Source organism: Ixodes scapularis, unplaced genomic scaffold (genome assembly GCF_016920785.2).
Source record: "Ixodes scapularis isolate PalLabHiFi unplaced genomic scaffold, ASM1692078v2 PGA_scaffold7__128_contigs__length_106722199, whole genome shotgun sequence".
NCBI classification, from domain to species: domain Eukaryota; kingdom Metazoa; phylum Arthropoda; class Arachnida; order Ixodida; family Ixodidae; genus Ixodes; species Ixodes scapularis.
The window spans coordinates 48390248-48405830 of NW_024609882.1; the positions used below are offsets into that span (position 1 = coordinate 48390248).

At 43.3% G+C, this 15583-nt stretch overlaps 1 protein-coding gene across 1 annotated transcript in view; it reads right to left on the reverse strand.

Annotated features, from left to right (window-relative positions):
* Positions 1-15583, reverse strand: part of LOC8027808 (Down syndrome cell adhesion molecule homolog) — a 232735-nt gene that overhangs the window by 55250 nt on the left and 161902 nt on the right. Inside the window, exons 13-14 of the mRNA XM_042286222.1 lie at positions 9189-9362; positions 1424-1571 (exon numbers count right to left, since the gene is read on the reverse strand). Coding sequence (XP_042142156.1) covers positions 1424-1571; positions 9189-9362 — 322 coding nt within the window. The remainder of the gene's footprint in view (positions 1-1423; positions 1572-9188; positions 9363-15583) is intronic.

The window sequence follows — 15583 nt, forward strand, 5'->3', positions numbered from 1 at the left end:
GCACTACACGGGAAGATATTCCGACTGGTTTGACGACTGTTGAACAACGAAGTGTGCGGAAACCCCGCAGTGCTTTTGTGTACCTGAACGACGAGCATTTTTCTCCAAACTACTAGCCCTGATAATAGGACTCGATTTCTAGCCACTCTAGTTTATATTAAGCCATTCAAATTTTGTTTGATAATCTTACCAAGTTCTGACCCACGTATCAGAAACGGAGATTTGTAAGACATGTTAAAATATCAATACAGTGGAACAAGTGACGTGCAGATACAAGGAATGGAGCGTAGTCTCACTATTGGCGCTTTTATGCATTTCAGTGATTCGAAACACCACCTTGTGCTTGCCTTGTATTATATAGCATGGTTACAATATTTCGTACCCTGGGGATGAACCCCAAACTTCCATTATATACTGAAATGTAGCACAGCTGGGTGGTTTGTTTATTTATCTCTTTTTTACAGTGCTTAGGCTTAAAACCTTCTTGATGCGAAGCTTCCAGAAAAGTACAATACGTTTAATGAGGGAATGTAGCAATACGTGCATTTCGTCAAAAAAATCGAAAGAAGTAGAGCGGTGTGACTTTACCATATTTAGCAACTCATATTACACACTCTAAAACGGAGCCAGGGAGTTCACTTACATCTGGAAAAAGGAGCACCGACTCATGCAGAGCAACTAAACGGTCAGGGTTAATTACAAAGGTTAGAATATTATTACACAAAGAATGCAATCAGCGCGAGGAACACCGTTAAGAGGAACGTTATGCTCATTAACCAGGCTAACATCAACTTTTTTTTTTTTTTTTTTTTTTTTAGAGCGCAGATTTTAGGCGCTTGTTTCCGGGTTAAACGGCGTCGCCATCGGCGTAACCGCGCGTTGCGTTATGGGACGCTTCTCATAATGACGACACACGTGACGTCACGTCTGACGTCACGAGGGTCACGAGGGTTACGAGTGACGTCGCAACCGTTACGAGAATCACGAGGGTCACGAGTGACGTCACCCTCGTGACGTCACATGAGTATACCCTCATTTCCCCTCCTCCTCAAGGGCTGCTTTCTAATGCGGCATTACAGAGGATTGCATACGTCTATCATGTTTTGTTCAATTGCACTTTGAGATTCTTTATTTGCTGAGTTCATTTTATGGATCGCCGAGATTGGTTGTCTCTCTGTTCTATAAAATCGCGAACTTACAAACATTTTTTGAGTGCAGCTTCCGACAGCCATATTTTGATTTAGGCTAAAGCCTCATATTGCGTGTAAGTTATTATTTATTGACATCCCCTTATCGTTTTGAGAAGTCCCATACAATGTTCATACACCGTTGTGACTAAGTACATCGCCCAACACCGAAAACAATCTAGGCGATCAAGCACGACGAAATGAAGTAAACAAGTTGTACAAGGAATAAAAGGTACCTTTTCTCTGTTGTGAGATCCATCGGATGTTTATCCTTCTCCCAGGTAATTTCAAGGTCGGGGTCTCCTTTTGCTTCACAGCGCAGCACAGCCTCTTGTCCCCTCTTCACATTGTGGCTCGAAAACTTCGTCGAGAAGCTGGGTGGAACTGGCGTGCCAGGTTTCCCATGTGAACAAAAAAAAGTTGTAAGGCAAAGTGCTAGGTAATTGTGCGGCATCCTGAAACGTTCAAGCATCACAAGCGTGTAGCAATACCCTCACGGCTCTCTTCATCTGACATTTTAACGCGTACTATGTATATATTTGTTCGTTGTTCTCCGAGCTTCACGTATGCGTTACAAGATCTGCTCTCCGACTTTTTCTACTGGGAGCAGGTGCACCTCGTGGCCGCACCGATATGCAATCGGTGTGACGGAATGTAAATTTCCCGCTCAATTTGACAGGGAAACTGAATTTGTGTATAGGTCACTTGACATTTTTTCCGCTAAATCTAGCGCGAAAATTTACTTCACGTGACCAGAACGCTTATCCATTTTTCTTGTTGAATTAAACGGGGGAAAAAATCTTACGACTTAATATATCCTGAAATTGTCCCGCTAGATTAAGCGGAAAAAAATTCAGGATACGTTAAGATGTAAGATTCTTTTCCCCGTTAAATTCAGCGAGAAAAATGGATAAGCGTTCTGGTCATGTGACGTAAATTTTCACGTTAAATCTTTCGGGGAAACTAAATATGTGTATAGGTCACGCGATACGAAGTCGTGTGATGTAATTTGTCAAGCTAAATTTAGCGCGTAAACTGAATGGCTCTTGTGGTCAAGCGACGTCAATGTTTCTACAAAATCTAACTGCGAAATTGAATTGGAGTTGAGTTCACGTTACGTAAAATTTCACGCTGAACATAGGGAAGAAATAAAATTGGTGTTAAGGTCACGTTACATAAAATTTCTCGCTAAATCTAGTGGTGAAACGAAAGTCTTGTGACGTCACGGGCCACGCCTTCACTTAAAGGGCAACTCAGCTTCGTTTTCGATATTGAGGCCCGCTTCAGTATCATTTAGGAAGACCACACATCAAATATTAGGATCTAATTCCGTCCATACATTTAATAAACTGGCCAGCAAACTTTCAAATGAGCCAAGTCGCCGAAATCTGCTAACTCTAGCATTCGACGTGAGGCGCATCCAACAGCGGAGTCAATACCAGAGAGTTGGAGCAGCAATCTTTCAGCCACTACGTCAGAGTCATGTCTACATTATTATAATGTTTTGTTTGTTTTACTGCTCAGAGAGAATTTGAACGATGAGGTCATGAGTTTCTCCACCCGGTGTTGGCTCACCGGCGTCCACGTGATCACCAAAACACGGATGCACCCGTTTGCACCGCCCTGCGCGCTTCTCGGAGCTGAGACCTGGGAGCAGTCTGTTTCGTCTCGCCGCTGTTGTAGTTTGAGAACGACGTTTTGCTTATGATATACGAGCGCGGGCCGCATCTCCTGTATTTACTCGAGTAATAGCCGCACTGTTTATGACGAAAACCTGAGGGTTCGCTTTTCCGCGCAGCATGCGGATTGCCAATCACCGCGATAGACAGCATGATTCCAGCGTTTTACAGGACAGAGATAAAGTCCTCACGCGAAGGTACCATCTATGAAGATTGCATTTGTATGGAGACTCATGTCCTCAGTCTAGTTATTCGCTATGTTATTTATGCGCAACGCGATGATTCGCTGTATGTGTGCTTTGCGGGAAAGTAGACGCAAGGGCCTTGTTCATAAATAGTGCGGCTATTACTCGAGTAAATACGGTACATGCGAATGATCCATAGGCTCAGAATGTTGTATTGCTGCCTGCTCGAACTAGCAGTTGACCAGCCTGGGAGTTGTCTTTCGTAAGTTTCCCATGGCAGGGCGCATCTGAATCTATGGACGGACATCCCTTGCCGGTAGAACTCTGGGAAGCCGTTTCCGCCAAGTCTCCGGACAATGATGTGTTTTGATTGTTTATACTAACGCCACTGTGGCGCGTTCGATGTTAAGGACGGAAGAGATGTTGCGACCGACTTCGAGCTTAGGTGAAACGTTGTTTATTTCCTCGTGCCACCGGGGTCGTATCGACGAGTAACGTCGTTGTCTTTTATCTGCGGCTTGGTAGGCCGATGGACCGCCACAGAGCTCCCCCTCCCTAAAGCCGTCGCCTGCAGGTATGCAGCCTGTAGGGGACAGAGCGATTGATTGGTTGCGGCTGCAGCACGTGAGTTGGGCTGTTGCCGTTGGCGTTTGATACGAGCCGAAAGACGTGGCAGAGAGCGGTGCAGAAGGTAGCCAGCGCGAGTTATACAGGGAGTTGGCGCTGAAGTCAGGCTTATTAGAGAAATGATGCAGCAGAGAAAGGGCAGAACGATCCGTTCGTGCTGTGGATCCAATCTGGAGTAGGCTCGATCGCAGCTCGGGCTTCAGGGGACATGGCGGTCAGCTGTGGGACCAATACAGCGTCATCCCCGGTGGTGACGCTCCGAGCGGAGAACAATACCTGACCAGTGATAAGGAAGCTCTGGTCGGTTAGCGAAGTGCCTTGTCAAGAACAGTGTGGTCTGCGGTGACTTGCCATGCCCCAGCGTGGCGCGGTGCGGCTCGCCCCACATGTTGTGGCAGCACGCGACCGTACCAGGCCAGCACCACACCACACAAATGGGCACGACTGCCAGGGCGTCACCAACGACTGTGGCAGTGGTGGAAAAAGCCAAAGAACGTTGACTTGCTGAGCCGGCAGGGTGAGTGAGGTGGTCGCAGCCCGTTGCTGGGACAAGCCAGCTGCAGACGCGATGGGGCAGAGGCGGTGTCGGAGGTTTCCGGAGCTGAGGCCGAAAGAGATGTGTTCTCGCATAGCTGCCGAAATTCCAAGCCGTTGCCGTGTCCCGTGTCGCCGAGAACGTTCCCTTGGATGGCAGGTGCTCGGAGTCGATCATCACGTCCGGGTCACCAATTCGTAGGGGCTGTGTTCTAAATCTAACAGATAAGGACAAAACTCCTCCGACTCCTGGGTTGCTAAAAACGGTTCTTTTTTCTTCCTCTGCAGCGGCCACATTCGTCGCGTGCTGATGCGGCGACGACATTCTCAATTGTTCGTTTTCTCACCTTCAGAAGTGTTTGACAGGTGGTGCACGAGAAAGCCGGCTCACACGGCCGCTACAACACTAACTAATTTGCTGTTACTAGCTAAATAGAAAGAGTTGCGCGAAAATATCATTTGCGCTGTGAAACCAAACGAATGTGCACTGGAGCTACTTATCACGGCATTCATAATTTACGCTGACGATTTTCTTATTGACAACAAACGTGTAGCCTGTCGTAAAGCTTCATAATGGTACACAATTCGGGCTACTAAAGCAGGAGACAAAAGCACGGTCAAACGACGACCGCATCGATCACAGTACGCGCCGGGCGTTTCCCTGTGTACTAGTATACATGGTGTTTTCTTTTTAGCTGCACCAAATTCTAGAAAAAAAGGAACGTGAGATAGAGTAATTTGAGCCCTGGGGAAGTGTTAGCGGCCATGGCGGCCTCTAGAAAAAAGGTGAAATTAGGTAATTAATTAGCTAATTAACTGAGATGTCTGAACTAACTTTTTTAATTTTTCACTTGAGGGCACATCGTCTATTTAGAGGATTGAAGATTGACCGGAGTACTGTCTAGTCGTGTCGTCAAATTTGGGTAAAACAAATTCCTAGTAGGCGCTACGGGGTCGAGAAATGTCACTTTGGTAAATGGCATCAAACCAAAACTAAACAGGAAAGAGAGCCGGTAAAGTTATTGCTCCGCCCTTTCGGGCATGCGATTCGTCATTATCGCGGCCGGCTCCACTTGCTTAGGCGAGCCGGCCGCGATAAGGACGAATCGCATGCCCGGAAGACCGGAGCGATAACTTCACAGGCGCTCATTCTTCTTTAGTTTCGGTTTGACGCCATTTAGCGAAGTTACATTTCTCGACCTTGTAGCGCTTACTAGAAATATTTTTATCCAAATTTGACGACACGGCTTGACCATACTGTGGTCGATCTTCAATCCTCTAATTAGAACATGCGTCCTCAAGTGAAAAATTAAAAAGCTAGTTAAAATATTTTAGTTAATTAGCTAACTAATTACCTAATTTCACCTTTTTTTATAGAGGCCGCAATGGCCACTAAAACTTCCCCATGGCTCAAATTACTCTATCTCACGTCCCTTTTTATTAAAAATTTAATGCAGCAAAACAAAAAAAAAACAAAAAAAAAACACCCTGTATATGTCTTGTGCCTGTAGAAGCAAGGCGCTAAGACTCGGTTATTTTCGGGAATACAAATGTGAAATTGGACGTTTATGCGCTAGACCTTCGAAGGGCATCTGGCATGCGCCACCAGGGGCCTGATAAATAATTTGGACCACTGATATCTCGGATACACGGCGCTACGCGGTAATGAGCCCGCGTCAACTTGCTGTCACGTCTGTCAACATTCCATCCCGCCAACAGGGTATGCGCAGGCTGAGCTATACTCCAGAACATAATGGAATATTTAAAAAAAGGAATGTGGTACACAGCTTTGATCGACACTGACCCGCATATTCTGCTTCAATGGCACAAAAGTTATCCCCCTGTTACGAGCTTATAATGTAATAATAATGACTTCCTTCGCGCGAGGTCCAGAAAATATGGATGTTTCTTTCATATCAAAAGCTTTGCTGTCTCAAAACTTTCGGTGACACATTATTGTCGATTGTAGGAGGAACGATATTTTGATCGTCGCTTCACACAGCAAAGCTTCGTGGGCTGCTATGGCTGTTTTGACTAACTACTATTGCATCAATGTTTTCGTTAGGACAAGCGAATGCATTACGCTGTTAACTCTGCTATAGTTCATTTGTTTCTTCAAGAATTGACTGTGACATGCTGGTGCATATGCAGGTGTTGCTTAGTATCCCTCAGCTTCTACAAATGCCTCCAAAAAATGCTTTTGAGAAAACTCACTTTTTCCAAAACAAGCGCAAGTGGGGGCCGCAGTGGTGCAGACGTCGCTGGATGTTATAGCAAACTGCATTGCCGAAAATTGCGAAGCAGATGACACTTGCGCTTTTCTCTACGGTCACCCACTGCCGCATAGAGGATCCCGTGACCTTTCGTACCACGTGGCTCGACGTGACGTGGACATGACTGTTACGACACGAGACCAATGTTGCCTATCGCAACCAAAGTTTCTGTTTCGGTATCTGCTGATGTTAAAACTAAGATTACACAAATATTATTCCCATTTAGCGAATCCGAAGACGTAGGGCTGTTTAGTTGCGTTTTCGTAAACATAATAACATGTTAGCCTAAAATGTTTGGACGTGAGAAGAGTTGCACATTAAAGGGACACTAACACCCCCCCCCCCCCCACCATTTTTTCTGTAAGGCGATTTATTATTGTGTCCGAACACTACCCTATCCGTATTTTGCTATAGCGTTGCGTATATTTTAATTAAGTCAAAATACGCAATGGCTTGCAACCGAAACGGAAACTGAACGGGGGGACGAAGAAGTATAGGGGAGGAGAAATTTACCAGCAATGACGTAGCTGTGCTTCTTTTTCCTTTTCAATCAGTCTATTTGCAGCTTTTTAGAAGCCATAGAGAATGGGTATCATATATTTTTTGTCAATTGTAGTATTGAGTGTGTGCCTTCGATGAACCATCACTGTGGTTATCTTTGGTGGTTTTGTCTAAACCATAGCAAACGGCAAGTGAGAAGGGAATGAGCTCGACTCAAACCGGCCAGTTCTCGATTGGCTATTTTCGGATGGAAAGAAAACGAATTTCGAGCATAAAATTGTATTCTGGGTAGCTGGGCTCTCATATGTCATGTCCAAATAAAATCCTTGACCACTATAAATACCCGTTCAGTGTCCCTTTAATCCGGCCTCTCGAAATCCGAAGCAACTAGCGAAAGAACGTTTCAGGTTAATGTAAAGTGTTATCTACCCCGGAGATCTTGTTTGCCAATCAGACGCAAAAATCGGCGCCTGCACACAGCGATCTCAAATTTGTGGTTTCGGTGTACTTTAGTGGTGGATGTGTTCTTGCGAAATTTCAAGATATAGCTTCGTACCTCTGAAAACATGCGGACAACACACTGGACGTGATCAACGGCGGACGAAGACGCAGACGACCACGTTATCATTAATGATGATGATGGTGTTGATGATGTGGTTCTTCCCGATTTGAACGGGCAGACACGTGCTTTGTTTGTGTACTATTTTGGGATCTAGTAAATTATAAGGTCCTCAGAGACGAACCTTCTGCCACCAGCCCCCTTGTTTTTTGGTTTTTTTTTTTGTTTCTTTTGTGGTTTTTGTAGTAGGCATGTGCAGGGAGGTGCTCGTGGTTCTATTTCCTAATAGGGGCGAGAAGCAGGCGACGCACTCAATTGAAAGCTGACGACGCCATCATTTGCTCCCAGTGCCCATTGGGCCCATGCCGCCACAAGCACAACCCGCCACAAGCACAACAGCTCGGTCTTCTACGTCATGTTCCGTTTTTGGTCGTGGCAAGAGTGATGGTCTCATTTCTTATAGAAAAGGAGCTACGCCTCAAAATGTAACAAGAAAAATTGAAATACTCAAGTACACCTTTGATCAAAGTTTGAAGTCGCTACTTGAAATCGCCGACGTTAGTAGCCGACTTCATAACAAGCCTACGTATTGAAAACACCCTATACATAAATACAAGGCATAACGAATAAAAGTTTACAAAACGTAAATTTATTGAACGGTGGTGCAAAAGTATTGGAAGTCGCTACATAAATAATGCACCGTGACGTCCCCGATAACATATTGTCAGTTTTTTTTTGTTTTTTTTATCGCAATTTTACGAATGAGAAGCCCGAGCGCTATTGGGCACCAGAGAAGTCTAAGCGGCCAAAGAAGTACGCTCTTTTGTCACTGAAACGGCATTACACTTCAACCAAGTTGATCGTCTTTCTCATTGACTTAATTGAATGAAAAAACCGAATGCTTGATTTTCGGTGAGCGCCACGGCTTAAGTTACACTCATGAATTTCTGAGACTAAGAAACGCTTTACTACCCGGGAGAAAGTCATTTTTATAACTTATAATAATAAAAAAAAGACCGAAACATGTACTCTATTTTATTAAATGGTGGGCGCAGCGGCATTTATTTTTAAGCTAGCTTCAAACATAATTACCCTGACCGAAATCGTCAGTTAGCATTATGACTTCATGCATGAGGCAACAAATGCCTCATTCGAGAGTGGTCCAAAGAGTTGCTCTTCAAAATGTTAACGCTAGTTATTTGATTACATTTAAACACTTGCGTTCGACATCCACTCATCCGAGCATAGCCTCTGTTTAATGCTCTGGATTGATAGGGCCAGCTCTAAGAGCTTTCGTGTCCACGCCTTGAATGAAGCCTCGATGATGTGAAGCTTTCAAGTGATATTTGGACGTCATGTGACATCATGATGGGACATTGAGAAGCTACATCGGAGGCACCATGACGTCACGTTACACCGTGACGTTATGTCAGGCTGCTACGTCACTTTACGAGATGCGAAAAAGCAACGTGACGTCAAATCACGTGACGAAAAGTGAGACTGGCACGTCACGCTGCACCATGACGTCACAGAGCACATTGAAACGCTACGCATTTAGAGCGCATTTTAGAGATGTAAAAAGTTGAATGTTTTTCTTTGTTTCAAAACGAGGTCTCATTTTTTTCTACGATCGTGTAGCTTACCATTAACGGAGAGGGCTATAACCCTACTGAGTCCAACGCCAATGCCGTTGTGAGCCTCGCACAGGTAGTACCCTCCATCGCCGAGTTCGGTGTCTTGTATAACGAGGCTTCCGTTGCTGAGTATTTGAACTCTATAGGTGCTTGATACCAGATCGAAGTTCCTCGGTTCGGCACCTGGAAATGAATGCGCCTGCGTTAGAAACTCCGATATTTTCGAACCCTGAACTTTGTTAATTTATTTATGAGCAGGACATATCCTCTAAAAATGACGAGGAAACTTAAGTGCTTTAGTAAAGTGGACAACTTCAACGATTTTGAAAAATACACAAAGGTAAGACAAGGAGTCACATGTGACTAGCAAATGTGGTTTAATAAAGCATGTAATATTTTACATAAACAGAAGAATGATTACTCTTCCCGTCACCCAAGCACCCTCATCTTTTGAATCACCGAAGTGTGTTAAATCGTTAATTCGCCTTCGCATTTATAAAAAAATGTGCATTCTGTTGGGTCACTTTAACACTAATAATTTTTATGTCCTCGTCTAGTGTATATACGAATGGTATGCCTAATTAAAGTGCACTTGCCTGTCTGCGGCAGATTTGCCTTTTTCTTACCTTGTTAAATTCTTTTAAGATTAAGTTGTCCACTTTAACAAAAGCAATAAACAAACTACAGCTACACAAAAGTAGCAAAGTAGAGATGAGGTCTGTCGGTGTTTTTCAAGAGAAAATTAGGTAAGCATATATTATTTGCGGGGATTCATTATTAGTGTAAATTAATTGCCCTTTCTGCTTCTACTATGCTGAACCGCTGGACAAGTTAAGTAAACACAGCAAACACAGCGCTATGGACAAGGACAAGGATCATTACAAACGCCACTAGCCATTTTATTGCACATTTATAGATGTGTTTGTACGTGCCTTCCTTTGCACTTTTGAAGCCATCTTGAGTCCCATTGGAATGAGACAGATATACATCTCAACGGCATTTATATCGAAGTTCTTTTTCTTTGAAATTCCGGATATGCCGATTGATAGAGAGAAAAGGTTTCCTCTCGTGTTTGCATTAGTTTTGTTTTTAATTGTCGGCTGCCAGCGCCGAGGTTAAGGAAAGAGTGACCTAGTGAGTATTGTGAATACATATGCAAGGAAGCTTATATAATGCTAATACATAAATCGTGTATTAAGGTACGTTACTAGAATTTGGCCTTTAGGTGTGGCCCTTGATTTTCGGAGTTTGTTTAGGAAAAAATGCGGATAATACCTTTCTGAGTTTTTGTTCTGTCGCATACTCGTCATTTTTAAGAACTCACTTCTCTTTTACGTAATTTGTTTTAAAGCCAGTTTTTATCTAATCATTTGTTCATTTCCTATTATTTCTGCGTATGACAGTTATGAATAAAAATATGGGTGCGCAAAAATTCTATATTAAGCGCAAAGAGTTATTTTAATTGTTATGATTATTTACAGTTCTGCCCTATCGTAGCATCCACTATAGTAAAAACACACCCTCCTCCTCCTTGCATTAAGTTTTTACTGTGTAGCCGATACTCGAAACAGGAATAGCGACCTCAACAATTAGCTACCTAGAAGGGTTTCTTACATTATCCAGAAATATAACAAAAATTACTAAATGTCCTAATTTGACGCTTCCTTTCCTAATTCTTCATAATTAAAAAAAGGTAGAGATGGTCACAAAGATTCACCACTCTGCTTGTGTCCTCTTCACAGTAATGATATTCGCCATAATGTGGAAAGTTGGTCGAGTCAGTAATACATTTGAACAGTCAAAAATAAAAAAAAATAAAAAAACAGTGCCACAAAAACGAATGAGGAGACGATGAAGTACACACACGAGGCTCTCAATTTTTAGTCATTTATTTTATTTTGAAGTACACAAACGAAGCACTGACTTTCAACTTATATTTTTAACAGGCGCGTTTGTAACCCCGTATTAAACAAAACGAAATTTTTAGGACGTGACAGCCAACGAATTAATAGAAAAAATTTAGACGCCGTTTTCACTACGAAGCACACACATACGTGTTAGTTCCGCATCGATTGCCTTGCTTGACAAAGAGTTGGCTTCCTTAAACAGTTTTTCCACGTGGCAGGAACAGATGACTTGATGTATTTAATTGTTCGCGATTCAAGTCGACTTCGTTTTTCTAAAATGAATCAGTTGAGATCCAGCGCATTTTCTGTGTACTACATCTTCTCGTGCTTCGTTTGTTGGCCATATTGCACTGTTCACATTAATTATCCCGTTCTTTTGTTAACAGCGTGATCTCGAAAATAGTGATAGTGACTTTTAGTTTTATACTGAACTGGAAACCCTTAATAGAGTAAGGCAGATTACGTTTTTTTGGCACCTGCTTCCGCTCAAAATGTGCGATGGTGAAATTTTCATTTATCAGTTCACCATGTAGTATTGGAATTTGACCCTTCATCCCAAGTGGCCGTAACCTTTGACCTAAAGAAAAGTAATTTTAAAGTTAAATTTTTAAATCGATGGCCACTGCCCTTATGGGAGCAGTGTAACGTACTCGTAGACAAAAGTCGTTATCTGCAAACAACAAGATTTGTGTGTTACACCAGGCGGCATTGCTCTTGCCGTAGAGAATCAAACTTTTATTTTCAAAATCACAAAACATGTTTTAAGAATGTTTTGACAGTTTACGTGGCGACATATCAAGAACAAATTTCGGAAAGAAATCTTTTAGGAATGTTGATGGTCTCACAAGGATTAACTGCGCAAAATCAGCCTAATCCTCTTTTCTGTTTACCCTTCCTTCTTACTTAAGCTGCCCGACACTTTGCGCAGATTGATATGTGCAGAGAATAAGCACATAACAAATCATAGGAATCTGAAGAAATGGACAGATCTGTTGTGGCATAAAAGCAAATTTGGCTGGTTTTATTGTGGTACACTTGACTGAGACACTCACAGTAAGCAATCAGTATTACAAAAAAATACCATTTTAGGTCAAATATTTACACCTAGTACACAAAACACATGGAGCCACCGAACTATTTCGTTGGGTTCCCATCAGACAAAAGTGATATTCACAGTTACATTACAGTAAAGCTGCGTCAAAACGACCATAATATCACGCCTTCTATAGTATGAAGGTTGCAAATGGTACTAGGGGAAAAACATGCGTTTTTAAGTATTCCTCCACAATGTAAAAGTGCACTTCCTTTTCAAAAACTCAGCAACCCTAACGCACACTTATGATGAAATAAAGCTGCTGCAAGCATATATAAAGGCTGAGCGCATCATAAGTAGAGAGAACGAAAGCCACAAATCATTCGGCACTATAAACACGCCGCATTTACCAATATATTGTACAAGTATTAAGCAGGGAAAACAGAAAAAAGTAGATTCCACATGTGACTAAATAAAATATATAGGTTTAGCAGAGCAGATGTTTATCATAACAAATTGTAAAAAAAAAGAAAAAAAAAAGGAAACCCCAAATTGTCAGCTTGATGTTTAGTGCTCTTCACCTATCCGTCAAAGTAATGTCCACAAAAAATGAAGCCTCCCGGAAATGTTCACTGCGCATTTGCCATATCAGTATGAACGGAAATGGGCCCATTCCCTCGAGCGGTGTTGAAATGAAGCAACAGCGAAGCACTCTCGTTCCCCAGCGACATCGTTGAAGGACAGAAATTGAGCCTATCAGAATATCACATTACAGCGCGCATCAGTGCGAAATATATTACAGATTTTCAGTCATTCATTTAACATTTTCGCCAGCCAAAGTTGCACTTGGCCAAATTATGTTTATGGTTGTCGATTTCGGGCCATAGAAAGCCGAAATAAGTCAAGGTATAGCCCCAATTTGTATTAAACCAGAGTCCGTGTAAGTTACTCCTAAATTGCCAAACAAGTGTCGGCGTATGTCAGAATCCCCTGCCAACGACCATATTTAACTACATGGGTTCTCCGGTTGTCACTTAGATTTATTGGGCCTCTGCGCAGAAGAAAATGACAGAATAATACTTCAGTGATGGTTCGTTCGATTTTCACTTGAAATTTTGTGCACTTTGCCTTGTATATGATGAACTAGAAAACAATCAGACATTTATATTTCTCTTGCCAGATAGGGACAAATTATTATAAAATAAAGTACCTTGGCACCGGACGTGCAGGGTAATCATTACGAGTAATAACTAGTAAACGATTTTTTTAGTAATTTTGTTATACTTTCAATTTATTTTTAGGAACTAATCCCAAAAGTAAACTGATCACCTTTCAAAGTATTAGAATTACTTGTAAATGACACCATTTTGAACTCCCCTTCCTAACGGCGCCCTTTGTTTTTAAAAGTGTCCTACCATGAAATCTTCGAACGAAGTCTTGTACAAGAGGATGGATTACCAAAATTGGCATTTTAAGAACATAATTAGCTTACAGTTCGGTTATTCTAATCCGATAATAAACAGAATAAAAATCCCGTTTTCAAACCGGAAAATTATTGTTTTTATTTTTTGAAGTAATCGGAAAATAACGGTTACGCTTTCAAGTAACGCCCATTTACTTTATATCTAAAATAATCACGTAACTAATAGGATACTTTTTCACCAAGACTAATTTTGTCACGAAGGACAATGGACAAGGCGAAGAATTACTTACAAGGGGGCAGCGTCGCGTCGAGCACAGTCGTTCCCTTCCAGCAATGCACCCGCTGGAAAGGTGTAACTTCAGTGGTCTCTCGAAAAACGCAGTGTTGTAGGCGAACGTGACGTACGGTAAAATTTCATACCACGTTTTTGGCTTTACGTCAACAAACATCGAGATCACGTTGGCGATGGTCTTGTTTAGCTGCTCCGTGAGCCTATTGGTCTCCGGGAGGTACGCAGTTGTGCGACGATGGATCTTGTGGGTGAATTGGATAATTTCTTGCGTCAGTTGAGCAAAGAACGAGGACCTTCGATTTGTGATCAGCACTTCATGGACCCTGCCGGAAGACCATGGATTCAACAAAAAAACTTTTCCACTGTACTGCAGTTCCGACGGCAGGTGTTTCGTCTCGGTGTACCGTGTGACATAATTCGTTGTGTCCAATATTCGGCGGTTTCCCTTCGTCAACGGTGGAAAGGGACCAATCAAATTCATTCCGATCTGATGGAAGCGCGCAGTTCGGTGATCAATCGGTTGCAAGAGGCCTGCTGGCTATGTTGGTAATTTCTTGCGTCGTTGACACTCGTGGCACGATCGGACGTAGAAACGGTCGGTCTTTGTAAGCTAGGGCTAGCAGTATTTGTCGCGAATCCTTGCAAGCGTTCTTTTCTATCCAGATGTCCAGCCGTCGGCTGTACCCAGGTGTCTAGCCGTTGGGTCATCATGACGGACTTAGAAGACTACCACTCGCAAACTCGAGGGGATAACCAACAGCCATGTTGAGTTGTTTGCGCCGAGGTTTTATATGTAGAGTACACCTTGACAAACGGCAAAGGCTGTCAGGACTCCCACAAATACTCGTGGAACTGCATTCCCTTGTCCCTCCAGGTGCTCGATGAGCGCGCGTAGCTCAAAATAGTTCCGTTGGAGTGCTGCTATGTCGGTGATGTTCAGTGCGCTAAGAAATACGTCGTCGACGCCGTCGTTGTTGCCAGTGCGCTCGGGCGCCAACTTGACAGGCTCCCTCGATAAACAGTCGGCGGTACCGTGCTTTCGGCCGGATTTGTAGACCACAGGCATCACAAATTATTGGAGTCGGAGACTCCACCGTGCAAGACGCCCTAATGGGTCCTTCAGGTGATGGTCGGTAACCACGAAAAAAGAAACTTCCGGTCGGGTATAAACGAAACTTTGTTATCGCCTAGCCGACTGGCAAGGCACTCCCTCTCCGTCGTGGAATAATTTCTTTCAGCCTTTGGCAGCGTTCGACATGCGTAGGTGATTACTCGCCCTAAACCCTCTTGTCGGTGGACGAGTACCGAACCTAGTTCTGCGTTATTGGCGTCCGTGGGAGTTTCTGTCTCCGCATACTGGTCGAAGGGGCCGAGGACTAGATGTGTCTGGAGGCCTCGCTTGTCCTAGTCGAAAACGTGCGGCTGCTCTTCCTCCCACTCAAACTTCATGGCATCCTTTGAGAGGTGTGTTGGAGGATCAGGATAGTTTGCTGCGCTGGTTGGTTGAACGAGATATTAAAAACAGCGCATAGAGGACGGGACACAAAGTAGAAGAAGGACACAGGACATACGCTGACTAACAACCAAAGGTTTACTAGAACTTCCACTCGCACACAGTAGCACGCGCAAGGACGTGCTCTCTGCTTGCGCGTGCCACGCGAGCACGCAAGCGTTGTTAGTCAGCGCGCAAGAACGCTAACTAACGACCTTTGATTGTTAGTCAGCGTATGTCCTGCGTCCTCCTTTGAC